Genomic DNA, 23,120 nt, shown 5'->3' with positions numbered 1-23,120 from the left:
TGAATAGCGCTGTTGTGAATATGGGGGTGCAAATATCTCTTCAAGTCCCTGCTTTCCATTCTTTTGGGCATATACTTGGAAGTAGAATTACTGAATCATGGGGTAATTCTATTTTTAATTTTTTGAGGAGTAGCCATACTGTTTTCCAAAGCTGCTATATCATAAAATACATCAATATAGCTTTGATTATTATTCCAGAATTCAGGTTGTTTTTTTTTTTTTAATTGAAGTACTGTCAGTTACAATGTGTCAATTTTTGGTGCAGAGCACAATGTCCCAGTCATGCATATACACACAAATATTCGTTTTCATATTCTTTTTCATTAAAGGTTATTACAAGATACTGAACATACTTCCTCGTGCTATACATCAGAGACTTCTTTTTAAAAATCTATTTCAGAATTCAGTTTTTGATGACTGTTTGGTAGTAGTCTATCAGATGGCTGGCTGTATGAAAATTTAAGGTTGAACATTTGGGTAGTTTTTAGTATTTCACAGTCACAAATAATGTTATGGTGATAAACTTACACATTTATAAATCTTTGTACCAACTGTTGAAAATTTATTTATTTGTGATAAATTGTTGAACACAAACTTGCTGGGTTTAAACATTTTTCAAGGTTTTGACACATGTTGCCAGATTACCCTCCAGAAAAGTTCTACCAGTTTATCTTTACATCAGCAGTCGTCGAAATGGCTGGTTTCTATTGCACCTTGGCATTTATTGGACCTATTTTTATATATATATATATATATATATTTTTTTTTTTTTTTGCATGTTTGATAATGAACATTATGCCAGGTTTGCTTCGTCTATTTCTTTCTGGCTGCAGTATTTTGACATAAATCACAGATGTCTCAGCCTTTTGTCCTAGATTCGTCATCATGCATCTCACTAAAAAAAAGGACATTTTATTAACATCATTACTGTACCATTATCACAGCTAGCAATATTTATATGGATTCCTCATTATCACCTAATACCCAGTTCATATTCAATTTCATCATTTATCTCCAAATATTGTTTTATAGTTGGTTTGCTTGAACCTGGATTTGGGCAAGGCCCACTCATTGCATTTAGTGTTTATTTGGGGACTTTGAGGTCCCCCCTAACTCCACTCCACCTTTTTTTAAAGCTGTGATTTACTGAAGGAGACTGCATGTTTTTAAAGTGTGTTTATTGCCTTATTAATGTCCTTTACTCATTTTTATACTGAAATGTGTTTTTCTCTTTTGGTTTTGAAAGAGCTCTTTACATGTTAAGGCTATTGTTCTTTGTCTTATAATTTGTAAATGTTTTTCCAGTTTTTCATTTGCTTTTTAATTTTGCAGGCTTTTTTTCTTTTTTCCATACAGATGTTTTAAACTTTTTGTAGTCAAATCTGCCACCTTTTATATTTTCAGCCTTTTTTATGTTTTGAAAGTCTTTCCCTTATTCTGAGATTAGGTAAATGATCATCTGTATCTTCCCCTAGTTCATTGTAATTTTATTTTTTCATTTACTTCTTCATGCAAATGAATTTATGTTTGTGTGCACTGTGAGTAAGGGATCTGATTTAATTTTTCCCAAATAGTGAACCAGTTAATTTAGCACTATTTATTGAGTGATCTATCTATATCCCCAATGATTTGAATTGCTCTCTTAAGCATATACTAAAAACATATGTTGACTTGGGCCTATTTGGGAACTGTCCATTTCATCTGCTTTTTTTTTTTTTTAATCTGCCTTTTCAAATCACTCTGACTCAACAATTATAATGTTATATTTTTAATATCTGACATTCAAGTTTCTATTGTTTTCAAGATCTTCTGCCTCTTCTTTGCATGGATGACACCATCACATGAACTTTAAGTTACTTTGTCAGGTTCTTCCTCTTCCTACTCTCCTACCCAAATCCCTTGAGATTTTGTTGGAATCCTATCATATGTAAAATTCCTTTGCGGAGAATTTTCATACTGATTCTTCCTGCCCAGGAACATGGAATGTCTCTAAGTTCACTCAAATCATTTTGAAGTCATCTTCTTCAGATAGATTCTTTTAGTTTTTAAAATAGTTTTGATGTAATTTTCAGTGGGGTCTTTTCCTACTACGTCTTCTAATTTCATGTTTGTTGTTGGTATATGACGGTTAGTTTCTGTACTTTTTAAAAAATAATCAATCAGTTGCTGAATTCTTAGTATAGATTCTCAACAGTTTCTTTTAGGTTTTCTTTGGTAGACGTTCATGTGGTTACTAAGATCGATCATTTTGCTCTTCCTAGGAGATAATTATATTTCTTTTTCTTGTTAGTTGCTTTGCATACAACTTCCTGTTTTAGTGGTGCCAGAGCGGGCATCCTGCCCTTCCTGATAACCATACTTCTAGTGATTCTTCCCTGGCTGTGAGGTTGGGTATTAGTTGGTATCTTGTCTTCTTGGTTTGTTAATCGTTGTTGTTGTTGTTGTTGTTGTTGTTGTTGTTGTTGTTGTTGTTGTTTTAAAATCAAGATGGAGGTTGAAATTTTAGCAAATATTTTTAAAACAACTATTGAGATAATTATATGATTTTTCTTCTTTCAATTTATAATATTAATTTCCTTGTAGTAGCCATCTTAGAACTTCTAGAATATACCTAATTGCTCACGGTAGATTATTCCTTGAAAATTTTGTTGGAATCGCTTGTTAATATTTTATTTGGGGTTTTCCCAACTATATTCCTAAATGATATTTGTCTGTAGTTTTGTACTATTTTTGTCAGCTTTGGAATCAAGGCAAAGCTAGTTTTATAAAGTAAATTGAAGTGCTTTCCAGCTTCAGGAATAGACTATAACATGGGAATTATCTGTTCCATGAGTGCAGGAAAGAGCTCACCCATAAAACCAGCTAAGTCTGCCAGCTTTCTTTGAAAAAATTCTTTGATGACTTTTTCAGCTTTTTTCCCCATAATGACTGATTTGTTCAACTTTTCTGATTTATCTTGTGTCAATTTTGTTAATTCATATCTTCTGAAAAAAGTTTCATGAGATTTTCAGATTATTAGTATAAAGATTTTAGATAGCATTCTCATTTAAAAAAATGTTTCTGATTTTTCTCCCTTAAACATGTTGGTAATTGTGGGTTTTTCTCCCCTTTTTTTGGTAAACATTTTTGCTTGAACTTTTGGTTTTTAATTTGTTTTTCACAGGACAGCTACTTGGACCTATTTATCAATTATACTGTATTTTCTAATATTAATTTCTATTTTTAACTTTGTTAACTTTTTTCAACTATTTGCTCTAGATCTGCCTTATTTATTTATTCAGTCAGTCATTTATAGCTTTTTGAGTTGAAAGCTTAGTGCATTTATTTTTGTCCTGTCTTGTTTAATAATGAAAACATTCTTGCTTTAAACTTGTCTTCGATTCCCACCCCCTCCGGGTATTCAAATTTTTTTCCTTTTTAAGAAAAGTGCACAAATCTTAAGTGATACAGCTCAGTGAATATTTACATATGTTCACATCTGTATAATCACCACCAAGATCAAGATATAGAACATTTCCAGGGCCCCAGAAGTTTCCCCATGTCCTTTCCAGTCACCATCTCCTTGCCCCATGCTGAGATAACCACTATTTGGAATTCAGTCACTATTGATCACTATTGATTAGTTTTGCCTATTCAATTTCCTATCAGTGAAATTGGATAGTATGTTTTCTTGTGCCTGGCTCTTCATTATATTGTGAAAGTCGTGCTTTTGCATGTGACAAGAGTTGTTTTGGTGGGGAGAGTATAGCTCAGTGGTAGAGTGTGTGCTTAGTATACACGAGGTTGAGGGTTCAATCCACAGGACCTGCATTAAAAAAATAAATAAACCTAATTACCTCCCCTAAAAATTTTTTTTTTAATTAAGTTTTTTTTTTTTTTTTTTTTTTTTACTGAGGTATAGTATACTATTCTATGAGTATACCACAATTTATTTGTCTAGGCTCCTGTCGGTGCACATTTGAGTTGTTTCCACTTTTTAGCCATCACTAGCAAAGCTGCTATGAACATTCCTATACATGTGTTTTGGAGGACACAGACATGTACTTATGTTGAATCTGTCTGTCTGTCTGTCTGTTTATCTATTTATCTATCTATCTATCTATCTATCTATCTATCTATCTATCTATATCTGTCTATCTTAGGGACTTGGTTCATAGGGTGGGTGTATGTTTAGCTTTGGCAGAGACTGTCAAACAGTTTTCTGATGATGAACCAGTTTGCCATCCCATACATTTTGCCATGTTCTGCTCCTTGTTTGTAATTACTGTTGTGATTTTTCTCTTCGAGCCCAGAATGATTCAAGAGGATGTTTTCCATGGCTCCCAGGGGCTGTCGCTGTGTCTGTGGCTGCAGCTCCTGCTGCTCTTGCCGACACCAGCCTTAGCTCTTAGGGCATGTGGCTGCGTTGAGTAGTGAGGCACATCAGATCCCAGTCTGATGGAAAACTTGGGTGGTAATAGATCAGTGGACTGCTTTTTCTTAGGAAAACAAATCTAGGATGACAGTGGCATAGCCAATATAGATAGTATTCTGGCCATGTTTCATAAAGCTTTCTGTTAAGAGTAAGGCTGTCTGGTAAAAGATTGCAAATTTGTCGTGTAGAGAAGTAATTAAGAACATGTAGCTTCTGGAGTCAGGCTACCTGGGTTTGAATCCTGATTCCACCAGCTTTGAAAATCGGGCAGTCACTTAACTTCTCTGTTTTTCTGTTTCCTTGTGTATAAAATGTTGTTTTGAGATTAAATGAGCTAATAGCGGTGCTGACAGGTGGAAGTGCTGGAGGAGGAGGAGGAGTAATGGTGGTGGTAGTAGTAGTAATGGTAGTTATTATTGTCTCCTCTGATACTTTGCTTCCCAAAGATTGGAAGGTTCAAATCCCAGAGATGGACAGCAGAGACCCAGTCTCCTATGTGGAACCTCCTTGCCGAAATGGGAGGCAGTCCCAAGGTTGTTTCAAGAGAGAACTCGAAGACTGGACAAATGCAGAAGCTTTGGGGGTGTGGAGTGGGAAGGCTGTCATTAACCTGGGACCTTTCAGCACCACGGTCTTGGCGCCTCCTCTCCTCGGGGAACTGCTGGGCTGGCAGTGTTACCAGGGTGGTGTCTGAATACAAACATGGTTTCACAGGGTAGCGGGTCACAGTAGGTGAGGTGACTCCTCTCACTGTGGCCCTGTCTTCCTGAAACCACTTTTCCCCGGAAAGGGCATTTTTCTGCTCCACAAGACGTCATTCATTCTTTCATTCGCTCCCTTGTTTTCCCCTGGGTGAACTTGGAAGTTGACTGGGAAACTCAGCTGATGTTTCCTGCCTCCCCAACCCCGCCCCACCCCACCCCGGGCCAAGGGATGCTATGGTGGAGGGTTTTACTCAAGTCCGGCGGTTACATAATGGTCAGCCTTGGCTGACTCTGCGGGGACATTGACCTGGCTGTGGCTGCACAGAGGACTTGACCAAAAGTCCTAGTTTGGCTCTTAAGGATAGCTCTAGTCATCTCTGTGTGGAAGCTAGCTTTTGAGGTTGAATATCAATTTTGAAAAACCTTTTTATTAGAGGAATTGTCAAACATAATCCCCATCTGCCAGCTGCAGTTGTCATCAACATAGGTTTCATTTGTACCCGCCCACTGGATGATTTAATTTTGGTTTACCTGGGTAGCAGGTAGGGTCTGAGATTCTCTTGTGTCTTGCAGTGTTCCTCTCCGGCAGTGCAGCTGGCCTGAGCACTGCAGACCTTGGCATGACCAGATTGCCCTGCTTTCAAGGAGGGAAATGTAGCCTTGAAGTAGCTTTGAAAACAGAACCTTTTCATTCTGAATAATATCAGAATCATAAACAACAAGAATAGGACAAAGAACTCCCCTATACCTTTCACCCGACTGTTAATATTTTGATGTGTTTGCCTTCACATCGTGAGTTCACATCGTCTCTCTCTGTATATACATGCATAATGGTTTTCTGAATCATTTAAAATGACAGATCTTGTGCTTCTTTATCCCACATATTAAGTGTCTTATTTCCTAAGAAGAGGGATGCTTTCTTACCTAACCACTGTACAATTAACCACTTGAAGCTGTCTAACATTTTTACCTATTTATTTTTTGGGAAGGGTAATTAGGTTTGTTTGTTTGTTTGTTTGTTTGTTTGTTTATTTATTTATTTATTTATTTATTTATTTATTTATTTATTTATTTATTTATGATGAAGGTGCTAGGGATTGAACCTAGGACCTTGTGCATGCTAGTTGCACACTCTACCTCTGAGCTATACCCTCCCCCAACTTTTTTAATATTGTTATATGATTCATATTTTCCAGTTGTTGCAAAAAATGCACTTCAAGTGATCCCCGCCATCCCCATCCAGAATCCCATGCAAGATTATGCATTGCATTTGGTTGTCCTTAAATCTGGGGTCAGTTCCCTCAGCCGGTTTTTGTCTTTGATAACATTATCATTGTTGAAGAGCGCAGGCCAGTCTTTTTATGGAATCCCCTCGGTGTGGCTTTGTCTGATGTTTCTCCTTCGTCAGAGTCAGAGCGTGCGTTTTCAGCAGGAGCGCTGCAGCAGCAACGTTGTGTCCATCTTGGTGCGTCACACCAGAGGGCACACTGCTCACCTTGTTTCATTATTGATGACGTTAACTTTGACCATTTGGTGAAGGAGGTGTCTGCCAGATTCTCCACTGTAAAATTACTATTTTCTCTTTGTAATTAAAAAGTAATTTATAGTGATATACAGTACTTTGAGATTATGTAAATATCTGTTCCTCATCATACCTTCACCTACTAGTTTTTGCATTCACTAATGATTGTTGTCTGAATCAGTTATTAATCATGATGGTTGCAAAAATTTTCTTTCCACGCAAAAATTTTCTTCCCAATTTAGTCATTCCTTCTACATTTATTGGTTGGCATACTGTTGCAAGGAAGAGCTTTTCCTTTATGTAGGTATGAATGATCAGTCTCAACTCATGGATTCTTATTTTATTTGGTGGGTTATAATTTATCACTGCCATTATTTTGATGCTCAGTTATCCCAGGTTTGCCCAGTGGGTGACTCTTCACGCCGGCTCCTGTATCCTTTTGACTTGTTCTCATCATCTGTGTTTTTCCAAACAGCATCCTATGTAGACAGAATTTACTATGTGATAAAGGTGGCATTTAAAATCAGTAAAGAAAGGTGAACAAATGGCATCGAGACCATTAGCTAACCTGGTGGTTTTCAAAGAATGGTCTCTAGACCAGCAGCCTGAGCATCAGCTGGAAAGATATTAGGAATGTAAATTCCCAGGCCCTATCCCAGTCCTCCAGGATCAGAAATCCTAGGGATGGGGCCTGGCAATCTGTGTTTTAACAAGGGCTCTGGGGGATTCTGATGCCCGCTCAAGTCTGAGAACCAGTGTGTTACCTCTTAGGAAGAAATCAACGTAGATACTTTCCCTACACCAACACTTGAGATGGTTAAGTTCTTTATTTAGTTTTTCAACTTTTAACTTTTTAATCAATCTGGAGTTCATTTTGCTGTATGGTGTAGGATGAGGATCTTGTATTTTTTCCTAATGGGTTTTACATAGTCTCCCTGTTTTTATTGGAGAGATTGTCAATATCAGGTTGGACAGACCTCTTCTCACTGCTCTTTTTCTTAAAAACCTTCTTGATTCTTGAGCCTTCATTTTTCCTAAAAGGCTTTCTGTATTTACACACATATACACACACATATATACATACACACGTGCGTGCACACACACATCACATATACACACAGACATGTAAAGTTACCTATTTCTGTGTCTATATATTAAACATAATGAATTTATACAGAAACCTCTAATTCTAATTCAACCCCACAGGGTTCTTCCTGACTTTCCTCCTTTCTATAGGAGAGCCCTGGCTCTCAGCATCATCCATATATGTACACATTTCCTCAGTTCAATAATGCACAGGAGGTGGTTGGAGAATTGCTGTACCCAGACCCACTGTGAAAATGAAATACCTTTGGAAAGCTCCTTGCTTATGCTCTTTGTTTTCTATGTATGTCTGTTTTCTTCCCCTGTATGTCTCCCAGAGTTGGGAGAAAAAAAAAAAAAGGGAAACGAGAGTAAAAGCAAACAGCTCCCTATTTATTTAAAAATCTTATAAGCAAAGGGTTGTTACTTTACGTTTCAAGGACAGATAGGCCAGTCACAAGAGGGGCACGGCCTCCCTCACTCTTCCGTGAGGATGGAGTGTTCCAGTAGGTGGGCTGTGCGTCTCGAGGAGGCAAGCCTGACAGACACTGCATGCATTTATTTGAAAGTAAACACAGCGCTGTTTTTCCAGTTTTTCAACTGAAAGATAAATCAAACTACTGATCCTTGGAACTTGAGTCAGAGGAAGAAAAGAGAAAATTTAAAAAAAAACTGCTCCTCAGTTAAAAACAATTTTAAATTCAAGCTTGAAAAATTATTCACTGTTTCTTCAGCTGAATAGGAGGCAGGCACGAGACAGACGTGAGAGGAAGTGTGTGACAGTTGTAAGCTGGCAGGGGGCTGTTGTTTAGGGCACAGCTAGAGCCTCCAGTGCCGTGATCAGCCTGATGGTAGAAATGGCCAAACCAGTCCTGCGTAGCCAACTAGTTACTTTTATGAACCTAGTAAACCCCTAAGACCTCGTTATTTCAGTCTCATGGAATGCTCACAGAAAAGTTCTCATAAATTTTTGTCTTGCTCCACAAATTGAAATATTATAGTTTGTATCTTTTGCACCCACCCTGACTCCAAACCACAGTCTGCGGATGCACAAGTCCCTTTTTTATAAAGTAGCATAGTATTTGCATGTAACCTATGCACACCCTCCCATATGCTTTACATCATGTCTAGATTATTTATAATACTTACTAAATGTAAATGCTTTATAAATAGTTGCTGGAGCACAGCAAATTCTAGTTTTGGTTTTGGTTTTGGGAGCTTTCTGGAATTTTTTTTCCCCGAATATTTTCGATCCACACTTGGTTGAATCTGTGGATGTGGAACCTGTAGATACAGGGTTGGGGAGAGGGTGCTGATTGTATTAATATCTTTTCTCCTTTTAAAAGCAACATATACTCCTAAAACTGAAAATGTTATTTATTTTTCTGATTATTATTATTTCATAATTATTGAAAAAAAAGACCAAAAAACCCCATTGTGAGTGCTTAGTATGTACCAGGCATTGTTCTGAATTCTTGATATATATATATAAAATTTTTTTTCTTCCCATATAGTCATCCAGCATATCTATGAGGTAGATTGTATTGCCATCCCCTTTCATGAGGAAATAGGCAGATGTTATGTAACTTGCCCAGGCCACATAGTAGGTGGTGGCAGAATTCGGATTTAACCCAGGCCTTTTGGTCTTGAAGCCTTTGCCTGAAACCTCTGTACATACTTTCTTCCAAAGACTCTCCAGGTTAAAATCCCTGGAAATTCTTTTATTCAGAGCTAATCCTGTTAACATTTTGTTATATATCTACTCAGCTTTTTGGGGCATGGCAATCATATATATGTATATGAATGTATAACTTTTTCCCCAAACTTGGAACTCACTATACGTATGGCTTTATAACTTTTTTTCCACCTCAGTGAAACTAGATCCATTTAATGACTCCAATAGTGTTGTGGTTTTTTTTTTTTTTTTTTTTTTGTATGACTGCACTACGGTGTAACCAAATCTTGTATTATTGGCTGTTTCTACTTCTTTACTGCTATAAGCAAGACTTTTTGGTGAATTCTTGTAAGGGTATCTTTGTTCTCCTGCCTTTCTTTTTCTTAGGGTAGTAAATTCCTGGGCATACATGGCTGGGTCAAAAGGCAGGCGTGTTTTAAGTTTTTTGATGCCCATGGCCTGCATCTGCTGCAAAAACTGGACCCGTTTGTACACCCACTGTGTGCACACGTGTGCCTGTGCCCCTTACCCTGGATCGACTTCGCTGGGCATTGCCAGTCTGTTTGGCTGCGCAAGCGATTTCTCTTTGTTATTTTAATTTGCCTCTCTTTTCTTTCCTCCTCTCCCTTTTCTTCTCGAGAGAACTCACAGGTAGCTTTTTTCCCTCACTTCCCTGCTGCAAGTGCTGTATGAGGTCTCCAGTCATCTCCGTGTGGCTCAGTTCAGTGGTCAGTGCTCATCCCCAGCTCACTTGCCTTGCAGACTGGGTACAAGGACTCCATCCCTCCTCCTTGAGGCATTTTTCTCACTTGGTTTTCTGGGCACCATGCCTGACTGGTGTTCTGTCTGTGTATCTTTCTGGTCACTCTTTTCCAGTCTCCTTTGTTGGTTTCCTCCTCACCAGTCCAGGAACTCTGGGGTATCCCAAGTAGGTTTAGTCCTGCAGCCACCTCTTGTTAATTGACACCTCTTCCTTACATGATCTCATTCAGCCTCATGGTTTTAAATGTGGTCCACACACCTGTGATTCACACCCTGAGCCTTTCCCCGGGCAACCTGATATATTTCCAGATGTCTGATTATCATCCTCGAATTAACATGTCAAAAGCTGAGCTACCTGCTTTCCCATGGCTTCCCCCATCTCAGGTGTTGCTTGGACTAAAAATCTTGCTGTTCTTCTTGATGCCACTTTCTGTCACAATCCACATCCGGTCCATCAGCGTGTCCCACCCACATCCCCTTCAAGATACATTCGAGGATCTGACCATTTCTCAGTGTGACAGCTGCTGTCACCCGTGTCCACCTCACCACCACTTCCCGACTCAGGAGGCAAAGGCCTCCTAACTGGTCTCCCTGCCTCATTTTCCTTTGTCTCCCTATAGCTTATGTTTGAACCCAGCAGCCAGAATGATCCAACCCATAGGTCAAACCTCCAGCAGTTGCCCATTGCACTGAGAGTAAAAACTGAAGTCCTTCCCTGACAGCCTTCCAGACTGTTACCTCTGTTACCTCATCTTAGCCATTTGCCCTCACCACACCTGCTTCTGGTCCAGAGGCTCCTTGCTATTCCTCCAACCCACCGCAGCTCTTGCCTCAGGGCCTTTGCACCAGCCTTACCCTCTTTCTGAAATGCTCTTCCTCCTGGGTCCTCCTGGCTCACTTCCTCACCCCCTTCCAGTCCACTCAGATGTCACCTCAGTGAGGCCTTCCCTGATCAATTCAATGATTTTAAAGCTTTTTACCAAGTTGTGCAACATCGCCATGAACTTTCCCACCACCTCAGTAAGATTCCCTCCTGCTCATTTACCATTAATTCCCATTCCCACCCTGAGCCCCTGGCATCCTTTAATCTGCTCTCTATCTCTGCAGACTGGCCTTTTCTAGACCTTTTCTACCAGTGGAATCATACACGTGGCCTTGACCAAACTATCTTAATTACGATTCTTCCCTACCCACCACCCCCTATTTCCTTTCCCTGCTTTATTTTATCTTTAGCAGTATCCCCATATAATACATCTATTTTGACTGTTTCTCTCACTTACTGTCCTCTGCAACTGGAATGTAAGCTCCACTGGGGCAGGTGTTTGATTTTTGTTAACTCTTTTGCATCCTCTCCCCTCTGTGCCTAGAACACAAAGAAGATACTAATAATATAATATATAATACTGTATAATCTTAGCAAACTATATATTATATTTGTATTTAATTAGATTAGGGAGGATGGACATCTTTTTGTGTGACCTAGGTTTTGGTGGCCAGTGTCATGGCCCATCTCTGAGGCAGAAGTAGGACCAGGGTAGTGCTGGGTGCCCTCTCTGGGGAGGCATCAGGCTGAATCCATCCCCAGCCTCCAAATGCAAGCCTCTGTGTCATTTTGCCTCCATCCGGTTGCAGTTACATCAGTGACTTCTGTTCTCTTGGTTGGCACCAGATGCCAGGCATTGGGATTCAAAACCATCTTAACTAGTCTCTGAAAAGCGCTCTGTGTGTTGCTTTCCATCATCCTGTACCTCAGGCAGATATGACCAAGCCAGAACCTCAAGGAATTCCCGAAGAAGCCAAAAGCCACCCACTCCCCCGACCCGATGCCCCCAGCTTCTCCAAGTCACAGCCAGACCCAGCCCGCTGCTTCGGTGTCCGCGGAGGGCTGTTGGGAAAGAAAAGGTCCTTTTAGCTGAGAGTCTGAAAAGTAAACATACAGCTCCTGCAACGAATGTTAAAACAGACCTGCTCTCTGTGTCGCTGGCTGAGAGGCTGCCTTGTGAAACCTCACTTGAAGAAAGAAGAAAAGCTTTGTGTCAGGAAAGCCTTCCCTTATACGTGGCTGCCTCCCTGTAGCCTCAGCCGTGTTCTGTCAACGTACCGGCCTTGGAGGTTGGCCCGCCTCATGGGAATCTGTGTTTGAGCAGTGATTCCACCCCTCAAAGAATGAATGCCGGCCGAGGCTGTCCCCCTTTTTCTTTTTCTAGAGGTATATTGAGACCTTTTGCATTTGAATCCATAAGTAGATGGTCAAGACAGTTTTCCCCTCTTTTCATTTTTTTCTTCTAAGACATATGAATTTGTAAGTGTTGAATCAGGATTTTGTGCGAGAGGAAGTTTCCTTCTCTGTAGGGCATTTTCTTAGGATTATGAGATGTGCCTGGGTTGGGATGGGGGGGTGGTGTAGTTTATTTGCAGCATTCACACAGTGAATCCCTTTGAGCGGGATGCTTGAGATACAGCAGGAAACAGGGCAGACCATCCTGGATTTTAGGATCTGGGGAGGAAAGTGGACCAGCTGTTCCAGCTGTGACGGAGAGGGTGGAGGAAAGTACAGGGTGCTCTGGGACTGTATCACGGAGGACTTAACCTTGCCTGGGGTTGGGGGGTGTGATGGAAGGCTTCCCTGAGGAAGTGACACCAGGACTCCAGAAGGAGGAGAAGCGATTGTCCAGGCCAACAGGAGAAAAGCACTCCAGGCCGAAGGAACAACCTTCATTTCATTTGTAAACACTTATGCATACATATGTAACTGTGTAACTGATATGGGAAATTGAGAGAAAAGTATATTCACTGCAGATAATGGAAATTTAAAAAGTAAAATTTTTATTTCATAATTTGACTCTTCAAACACAACTTAGTATTCTTCTCTGGTTCATTTATTTCTTTGCCCTTCTACATACTTATTTTTACAAGGTTGTAATAATAGAATGCTTTCTATTAATTTCATGTTCTTTTTTTTAACTTAACATTGTAGTGTAAATGATTTTCCATGTTCTTGTACACTTTTCATGGTCATTAATCCGAATCTTAATTGTAGCGTAATATTTCACTCATCTGAAACCGTAATTTTTAAAAAGCCATTTTTTAAAAGCAGGAAATTTTTTTTTTATTGTGAAATGATTACCACAGTAAGTTTAGTTAACCTTCATCATCTTAGGTAGATACAAAAATAAAAAGGAAAAAATGGATTTTTTTCCTTGTGGTGAGAACTTTTAGGATTTACTTTCTTAGTACGTACAGCAGTATTTAGTCACCACATTGTACATACATTACATCCCTAGTCCTTATTTATCTTATAACTGGAAGTTTGTACTTCCTATCTTCATCCAGTTCCTTCACTCTCCTGATATTTTAAAAGAAGAATCTTAACTGTAAAAGTTTTTTTTCTAGCTGGGCTCCTGCATTTTGCTATTGAAAGATCATTGAAAAGGAGGTTTTGTTCATTGAAAGCCTGCCTCTGCCGTGTTTATAAACATGGCTTTGATTCTGTGCAGTGGGGAAGGTGGTGTGGGTGAGCCGTTAGGATGGACCTAGTCTAGGAATCCTCGGAATTGCTGGGTGATGAGGATTCCCCCTGCCTTGGGGAGGAGGAGGAGTCCTAATGACAAGGCAGCAGTAACTAATGTGAACCGACAGTTTATTCTAAAGACGTAACTTTCCCAGATCCGTATTTATTTCGCCTAAGTCACTTTAAAAAATTAAAAATAAGCTATAGCTTGACAAACAATGAGATTTACCAAGACAGATGAGGCCTTTTTTTTTTGTTTCCTGTGTTAAAGGGACCCTTGGTTGATTCAAGAGGGACTCTGTTTATAATATACTTTGTTAGATAGATGACTGTGATGAACAGCCAGTTCTGAAGTGTGTATGCATGTGCACTTTTTGTAAGTAAAGAAAAAGCGTGCGTAGCTGCAGGGGCTTTGGCCATAGAACGCTGGGACCCTGATGCAACAGAAACAAGGGCAATCATGACTGATGATTCTGTCTTGTACCGGAATGAGGATGCACGTGCCTAACCTCTCCTCCCTTGTTCCTGTGGAAGGAGGGGAGCTGTCCCTCTTCCTCCCATTGGAAGGGCAGACTCTCTGTCCATGCTTTGGAGCCCACCCTTTCCTGCCTACTCAGGAATCTTTTCTGACTTCCACCTCTCTGACCGTTCTTCTCTGTCGTCTTTGTGAGGTCATCTTCATTTGTTGGACTATTAACTGAGTTTCCTGCCGTTCCCTCCTCTTATTCTGTGATCGTCTGTACCTCCCCTTACTGCATGACCATCCTGTGCAGGGAATCCATAGATTTGCATCTTCGGCCTAGACCTCTCCTCTGAGCTCCACACCCACTGCATGACTACTGTCTTGCTGTTTCCTTCTGGATATGCCAGAAGCACCTCAAAATCAGCTTGTCCAAATCTGAACTTATCACCTCTTCCCCAGATCTGGTCCTCTTCCAGTGTTCTGTATTTCAATGCATAGATCCTCCATTTGTCTAGTTAAGTAAGTTAGAAACCTAGGAATTGTCTTTGGTCCCTCTACCTCTTTTTGCTAATCTGTTTTCAGATTCTCTTGGTTTTTACCTTTGCAAGTCTGCCCACTTCTTACAGCCCCACCTCTAGTGTCCTGGCCCTTGCCTCTGGCCTCTTGTCTGTTCTGCTTGTATCTAATCTTACTTCTCTCCAGTCTCTTTTCCACGCTATGGAATGTTTTTGGAAATCACGATGCTGATATTGTCACATCTTGATTAAAAGCCCTTAAGTATCAGGCTGCTGCTCTTAGGATAGAGAAGAACTCTGACATGGTGAGTCCACAAGCCACTGCAGTGTCTGCTCACCACCTAGCTCTCCTACCCCAGTTGGCTCACATTCCAGTCCAGCCCCACTCATCTGTGTTCAGTTTCCTGAATGCAGCCAGTCCATTGTGCCACGGGGCCTTTGCACATGGTATTTCCTTTGCCCGGAAGGGTCTTCCTCCCCAGCCTGCTTCACCGCCTAACCTGCTAGCTCTCTACCAGAAACTTCAGATCACAGTTGAGTTGTCAATTCCTCAGGAAACTTTTCCTGATGCCCTGACCAGGCCAGATACCCAGCACTCATGGGACCATAAGTTCTCTTGTATGAAATCTGTTTCACAGGTGCAACTTTACATTTTTTTAGTTACTTCTGTTTCTCCCACTGACTTATGAGGTTCCTAAAAGCAGTGACTGTATCTGTTTTCATTCTTCATTATAACAGATCTTCTAGCCCGGTGTCAGGCAGAGGGTGGATGCCCAGAAAATGCTTCTTGAATGAATGAACAAGGCAAAAAGGAGAAAAATAAAAGTTTACAAACTGGCTTTGAAAAATGAAGCCATTTTCATTTTTAGAGGAGTTAATGTAACCCTCAGTAGATCAAGACTTTAATTTAGAAATGATGAAGGATGAACTTGCAGCAGCAGCAGCCTACCAAAGGTAGAGTCTTCCTTACACCCTGTGTTCTGGGAAGACAGTGCCAAGGTGGGGGTGAAGTGGACTGAGGGGAAGTGGAATGAAGCAGAGCCAACATTGGTACGCCGGTGGGAATTCCAGTGTTTACAACCTGCCGCTAGCTTGGGAGAAAAGACTTTCTCTTGTTAGGCTCTGGCTAAGGTTGGAAGCCAAAGAGACGTTGTAACAGTAAATCCTGGAAGCCTCTGGCTTCCTTTACTGCGAAGGGGACGTGAAAGAGGGTTCTCTTTAAACCTGGGGTAGCCTCCAGTCTGTGTGTGTCTGTTACGGGGAACTGGGTCTGGAAAGGAGGCTGTTTTCTCTCTGCCCTTCTGGAATTTCCTCCAGCTCCGTCCCTCTGTGCACCAGTGTTTCACAGCTCCGTGTAGAATGGACGCTGACCTGTTAATGAAAGCCCTGCTTATTTTCACTTTCTTTTGATGGGCCTATGGGACTGAGGGCAGAAGGAGGCAGGAAGAAGGTTTGTTTGTTCCACTGAACAGCTCTGTTAAGGCCAAATCAATCACATCTTCATCAAGCTTCTGAGACTCTTGGCCCGAGAATACTTGGTCTTTCTTCAAAGTATCCCACTTTTGTGTCCTGTTTTATTTTTCTCAAATTTTCAGGTAAATTCTTATATTTATATTCTGAGTTAGGAAAAAAAAGGAAAAAAAAAAGATTTTTCCTCTTAAAAGATATAAGCCTGTACACACATACATTTTGGTGAGGGACAGTGATGGTGGAAGATTCTAGAGCAGAAAGTTTTTTCATACACTGCAGTAAAACTGTCCAGGCAGGACTTCTGGATTTCATAACTGAATTGCATTCTAGGGGCACAGTTTGGCAGTGTTGGTTTATGTAGGTTTTTTATTCTGTTGGAATAAGGAAAGCAGCTTCCATACCCTATTTATCTATACTTATTAGTACCATATGCAAAAAACATATTAAAAAATCCAAGTCAGGAAAAGGAAAAAGTAACTCTTAGAAAAATATTACTCATCCCTGTTGCACGTAACAGCTCTTCCCAATAGGAAATTATTAACCTGAAGCCGCTTGCAAATCTGAGACTTTGAAAATAAGAGTAGGAGCTACTCCCTCAGCAGTTTGACTGTTTATTTTCTACCTTTTTGTATTTCAAACTGTATGTGTGAATGTTGAATTCATGTAAGTTTTTTAGTTTTCAGTCACTGTTTGTACCTTAGGTTTGGTGGCTTGAAAAATAAAGTGGTAGAAGTTGCCAAGAGTACATGGGAAGAGTAGCCTGTGAGCCCCCGTGTGCCCGTCGCCCAGCTGCACAGATATGGATTGCAGTTCCTACCCCCCCTCCCCACTAGGCTGTTTTTATTTAAGTCCCAGACATGTTTCATTTACAAATATTTCAGTATGTATCCCTAAAAGATAAGGACTCTGAACAGCCATAACTATAAAACCAATTTCATACCCAAGAAACTTAATGGTAATCATTTAGTATCATCAGATGTTCAGTGAGATTCTACATTTCCTCAGTTGTCTTAGAAATATTTTTCCCCCACCATGGGTTTGTTTGAATCAGGATCCAAACAAGATTGATATGTCTCTTAAGTCTCTTTTAATCAGTATGTTTCTCCATCCTCCTTTTCCCCCTTGCAATTCATTGTTGAAGAAACTGGACGGTTTGTCCCGTAGTTTCCCACATGTTGGGTTTTGCTGTTTGTATCCCTGAACTGTGGTTCAGCATGTTCCTCTGTCCCTCTCTGTTTCCTGTAAACTCATCCCTATCGAACTCAGGATCTAGAGGCTTGATCTGATCTGGGTTCTTATTTCTCTCCTTTTGATGAGGTGGTGTGTGCTTCCATCAGGAAGCACCTGCTCTCCGCTTGTCTCTCCTTGTGTGCTAGCTTTTAAAGGGATCTCTTGGCACAGCCCTTGAGGATTTTTCAAATTCTTTGCCTCTAGCTTCTAATAGCCAGCCCTGCCGCTGTCTGTCAACTTCCATTAAGTTGCATCACCAGTTACCAGGTCTTGGTCACCAGTGGGTACTTAGAACAGAACAGGAGTACGTTTGCTGATTGCTGAAGTTAGCATGAGCTCAGGGGCTTGGCTTTCTTGAAGGAACTAAGGTCTCTTGCCAGCGGAATAGTTTCATTATATATGTTCCATTTGGTCGTAATTGACTCTGACTTCCTCTAGCCATGCTCTCACTTGGTGCTCTTTTGCAGCCCCTGCCTAAGACTTGCCCAAAGCTTTGATTCCAAGAGCCTGGGGGGGCCTGTGGGGCCTGGCGATGTGCTCGGTGGGGAGCCATGGGTCTTTCCTAACAGGGGCTGGAAAGAAGGAGGAAAAGGCAGTCTCCCATAGGCACCCTGTTCCCAGACACTGCTGTCGCCTTGGCCTGAGCCCCCAGCTGCTCCTGCCTGGAGTATTGCAGTAACCTCCTCCCAGGTCTTGTCTGCTTCAGCTCTTGCTCCTCCTGCAGCCATAGTGGTTGTGCTACAACAGAAGTCACAGCCCTTCCTTGCTCACAACCCTCTAATGGCTCCCGATCTCATGCAGAATAAACGCCGGAGACCTTGCAGGGGCTCCAAGGTCTTCCTTGTGAATCTGATTTCTGACTGCCCTCGTCTCCTGCTCCCCTCTTTCTTCATCCCCTCTGACCACACCAGCCTCCCTGCTGTGCCTCAGACCTGCCCAGCATGCCCCCATCCGTGTTTCCTTCTCTCTCTGCCTGGAATATTCTTCCTCCAGATACTTATGTGGCTCCCCTGCCTCATCCTTCTTTTAAGTCTTTGCTCAGTTGTCACCTTCCCAGTGAGACACTCTCAGCGCACCAAACCCTCCTCCAAACTCTTGCATTTTCCTTCCCTTTCCCTCCTTTCATTTATTTTTCATGCATTTACCACCTTCTAACAGATTATGCAATTTAGTTTTTAAAAAAAGCCATATTGCTTATTGTCTGTTTGCCCCAGCTAGAATAGAGACACCCAGGAGCACAGCCTTTTGTCTGTTCTGAGCCTGTTGGATCTCAGTGACGGGAAGAGTGGACGCTCACTGCACACATGGGAACTGCACACTCACAGGCAGAGCAGGGCCAGGAGAGGTCGAGGGCTCGTTGGTGAGTCTCTTATGCTAAATCCGATTCTCCTTCTGGAACTCGCCTTACTACACCCATGTTTTCATCAGTTTTGTGACTTTTGAGCAGTACCTCAAAAGGCAGCGCGAAGACCTGGTGCAAGAGAAAGGCCCTTTGTGGAGTTGACAGTGTGGCCGCAGTAAAACCTGAGGGCCCCACGGCGAGGTGGCTAATGCTGCTATTTATAGCTTGGATTCCAGTATATGTTTTCCAGTCACACTTACTCCTTTCAGCCTCCCCTGTATGCTCAAGCTTGTCACTCAGTTAGCTCATGGTTTCTTTAGTCCTATTATGCATTGTAGGGCTCCCCTGGCTCAGGTTTTTTTTTTTTTTTTTTTTTAAAGAGAATAATAGAGTGTTCTGTTCTCAGAGGTTTAATTTTTTAATAGCCTTGCCAATTAAAAAAAAAAACCTTTTCCCAAACTTTTTATCATGAAAATTTCCAACCTACAATGTAATTGAAAGAGTAACACAATGAATGCCCAAATGCCCTCCACCGAGAACCAACACTTGCTAAGATTTTGCTCCATTTGTTTGACCCTAGATGTGTCAGCCTGGGGGTGTGTGCATGTGCATTGTTTTCCCTGAACCATTTGAAGGTAGACATCATGACACTTCAGCCTATTCTGCAAAACCATTTGAGAATAAGTGTAGATGTTATCATCATCTACTCTTGAATCTCTGAAGAGTAAGAACATTCCTAAATAAAGCCACAGTACCATTATCAAACCTAAGAAAGTCAGCAGTAATTTCAGACATTATTCAATATCCAGTCTGGATGCAAATTTCTCCAGTTGTCTAAATATATTTTCAAACCAAGGTTTAATTAAAATTCACACAAGAGATTTGGTAGTTGTGTTCCTTTAAAGGAGTCTTCTTCTTGCCTGTGCTTAATGACACTGACTTTTTGAGGAGTCCAGGATAGTCACTGTATAGATGCCCCATATTCTGGGTTAGTCTGATTGTTTCCTCATGAATTTGTTCCTCTGTCCTCTTATTTCATGTAAACTGGGAAGGAAGTTTAGAGGCTAGATTGGACTCAGGTTAAATGCTTTTGCAAGAGGACTTTAAAAGCGATGTTGTGTACTTCATACTGTATCATGTCAGGAAGCATGCGGGTGTCAGGTTGTCTTGCTGTTAGTGATGTTCATTTCAATCACTTGGGTATGATGGGGATGGACTGAGGTCTCTCTGAAATTTCCTTTTGGTAAGTAGAACAGTAGAGGGTTATGTTCTCAGAAGCTTAGTTTAAAGAAAAAAAAGACCTCCCCCTTTACTGGCTCTTTTTGAACTCCCAAAGAGTTGCAAGGTAACTTCTGAATCTACGCATATATAATGACTGCTGGACACAATGACCAGAAAACCAGACAGAAGAGCTAAGCTGGAACCTTGAGATGAGACCATGAAGAGAAAAATGTAGGCTCTGCCCAGGCTTTGTCAGAGGACCATGGTAGGGTGACTGTCAGGAGTTTGAAATGAGCAGCAAGAGGCCTTGGGCTCTTCCTTCTTCCTATTGAATATTATCATCCCTCCAGGAAGGAGGGGAAAAGTGTACACTCCACTTGTAAAGTGATGGCCTTTGAGATTTCAAGAAGGGAACCAAGGAGCCCTTTGAGAATGCTCATCTCAGCACATTTCTGACAGTGGTGGACAGGGCATCTTTAAGAAGTATCCTAGAAACAAGACTAGAAGATTGTTCATCCTTGCAGTACAAATGTGGCTGACCTTGGAAGAGTTTGGCTGACCTTGGAGTTTGTTGCCAAAACGTGAAAAAGGTTAAGAGAAGAAAAGTCAAGAGAAGAGCAAGAATACAACGAATGGGTTAGACTGAGAGAAGTTGGGACTCTTCAGCTGAAAAACAGGAAATAATAAAAATGGCATCTTATCAGGAACTTACCAGGTGCTGTTTAATTCTTTACATATGTTTTCTGAAAAATGTGTTCTTGCTGCCTCTGTTTTGCATGCAGAGAGACCAATGTTCATGTTAAGTAATTTGTGTAATACTGCATAGCTACTAGGTAGTAGAACTGAGATATGAATCCAGTCTGCCTGACTGGTACTTGCCCTCGGTCTCTGTGCTCTCCTGCCAGCTAGGGACTTAGGGCCTGGATCTCAGCATGATAGTTGACTTTAAAAAACCCCAACACATTTATTATCTCAAAGTTTCAGTGGATCAGGATTTGGGAGCAGCTTAGCTGGGCATTCTGGCCTGGGATCTCTCATGAGGTTGCAGTTGGTATATTGGCTGGGCTGTAATCATCTGAAAGCTGGACTGGGGCTGGAGGAGCCACTTCCAAGGGGGCTCATTTGCATGGCTGACAAGTGCTGCTGCTGGTTGAAGGGCCTCAGTTCTTTCCCCCTTGGACTTTTTAAGGAACTAGTTTTCAGATTACAAGTGTTAATTTATAGAAATATTTGGAACTCACCAACCCACTTAGGGAAACTGACTGATAACAGACTCGAAAGGATTTGGGGTGATCCATTTCAGGGAAGAAAGATTGAGGGAAGGGAGAGATGCTTTGAGAGCTTGAATACCTAAGGATAACTGGTTTCTGCCTTATCATGGTAGATCATCGAATTGATGGAGACTTATTTTTCTGCTAAGTTCTTAAAGGGCTGTGTCTGTTTCTTAGATGCAGGGCAGTTTTTTTTTTTTTTTTTTTTTTTGGGTAGGGGGAGATTGTCTCTAGGAAATGCTCATGGAGATAGTTATTTATACTTGTTCTAGAAAACAAGTTTATAATAATACAGTAGCAACTAAGAGATAGAATGAAGTGGTGGTTTGATGGGTAGTGTGGGTGGGGAGGGAGGTTGGAATATGTGGCACTTTCCTGGTCTGGCTTTGTAAGATGTGGGGAGGCATGGAAGGACTGCATACCCTTTGGAAGTCCTCATAAATGCTGCTGTTTCTTGGTAATTATCAAACAGCCCTGAAGCCGAGGCTATTGCTCCTGGGCAGTAACTGGATGGAAGCCGTTCAGTGTGGCCAGGCTTGGCAGTGGGGTGGGTGGGGGGTAGGGTGTGTGTGCTGCGGTTTCCAGCCCGCCCAGGGATTGGTGCTTCTGCCTTGTGTCAGTTTGTTCTTGTTTGCCCACAGGGCTGGATTTGCTTAGTGCTCCAGAGGCTGGGTGACTCTGAGCTGTCTTCTCACCCCAGTCATAGAGCCACGTGTCGACTAGTCTCGCCTTACGGGACTCACCCGAGTCCCTGTCACTGTGGGGCTGACTTGCCCATATTGAATTTTTGTTCTTTAAATTTTTTTTTTGCCTTATTTCAAAGTGAAACATTTTCAGGATTGAAAATTAGCCAAACAAACAACTTTTTAACACAAATAAGTCCCTACAATCCTTTATCTAGAGATGACTCCTGATGGCTTCTCCTGGGGCTCTCCTGACCTGTTTCAGTCCTTTTGGCCACCGTTCTTTGTATGGGGAGGGGGGATGGCTGCTTGTGACTTCCTTCTTCCTCTGTATGCCATCCACATCCTTTACTATTCTCTTATGATCCTGCAGGTATAAGCAAACAAATAAGTAATTTAGAAATTACTTTGCTAACCTAATGATGTAAAACGTTTAGGAAAAAATGAGTACAGCCTTTCCCACCAGACTAATACAATGATGACAGTCAGGTATATTCCTTCCCATTCTTTCTTCCATGCCATAAGACAAGTTTGAAGATGCAGAGAAATGTTGCCAGGGAAGCCAGAGTAGCTGAAGTAGGGGCTTATAACTCACAGAATCTTAACTCGGGGTACATCTGCTTTTGTCCACTCATGTTGCTTTTTGTGTCCAACAGTGGAGAACACGCAGCTGACCCTGAACCTGCAGACTGAAAACAAAGGCGGTGTTGTCTCGGGTGGTGAGCTGACAATTTTCCTGGACGGGCCCACTGTTGATCTGGGAAGCGTGCCTAATGGCAGTGCCGTGACGGACGGTGAGTGCCGCCCTGCTCCCCGGGGCTGTGCCGGGACGGGGTGCGGTGGGGCAGGAGGGCCGGAAGAGGTGCCCAGAGCTTGGTTCTATCCCTGGGTTTGGGGACTGCTCAGCCAGCCCTGACTCTTCTTAGCATTGTGGATCAAAATCATGGCATGATTTTTCAAGGACTATTTCCTGATAAAGGACCAAAATAAATGTCAAGTCTTTGTAAGCAAGTTGTTTGGTTTGAGAGCAGGGAAAAACATCTTTTCATCCCACATGGGCTTTGGAAAATAAAACATCTTTATTAAATGTTACTTGGGCCCGTTTTTCTTCCAGTTAAACTTCCTGGGGATCTCATCTTTTATGAGCCAGTTTTGGTCGGGAAAGAGCAGCCATATGTCTCAGAGATTCACATTAGCAAATTATAGGCAAGAAGCGGGGATATTGGAGAGTGTCTCCTGCTCTGTCCTGAATGT

At 41.5% G+C, this 23,120-nt stretch overlaps 1 protein-coding gene across 3 annotated transcripts in view; it reads left to right on the top strand.

The window, feature by feature from the left end:
* WWP2 (WW domain containing E3 ubiquitin protein ligase 2) overlaps positions 1–23,120 on the top strand; it is a 118,191-nt gene that overhangs the window by 26,002 nt on the left and 69,069 nt on the right. For all 3 annotated transcript variants that reach the window (XM_031458167.2, XM_064489016.1, XM_010979208.3), the window contains exon 5: positions 22,523–22,660. In XM_031458167.2, coding sequence (XP_031314027.1) covers positions 22,523–22,660 — 138 coding nt within the window. The remainder of the gene's footprint in view (positions 1–22,522; positions 22,661–23,120) is intronic.

The sequence above is a fragment of the Camelus dromedarius genome, chromosome 9 (assembly GCF_036321535.1).
Source record: "Camelus dromedarius isolate mCamDro1 chromosome 9, mCamDro1.pat, whole genome shotgun sequence".
Lineage (NCBI taxonomy): Eukaryota > Metazoa > Chordata > Mammalia > Artiodactyla > Camelidae > Camelus > Camelus dromedarius.
Note: the sequence above shows the minus strand (reverse complement) of the source record. Positions and strands in the feature narration are given on the sequence as shown.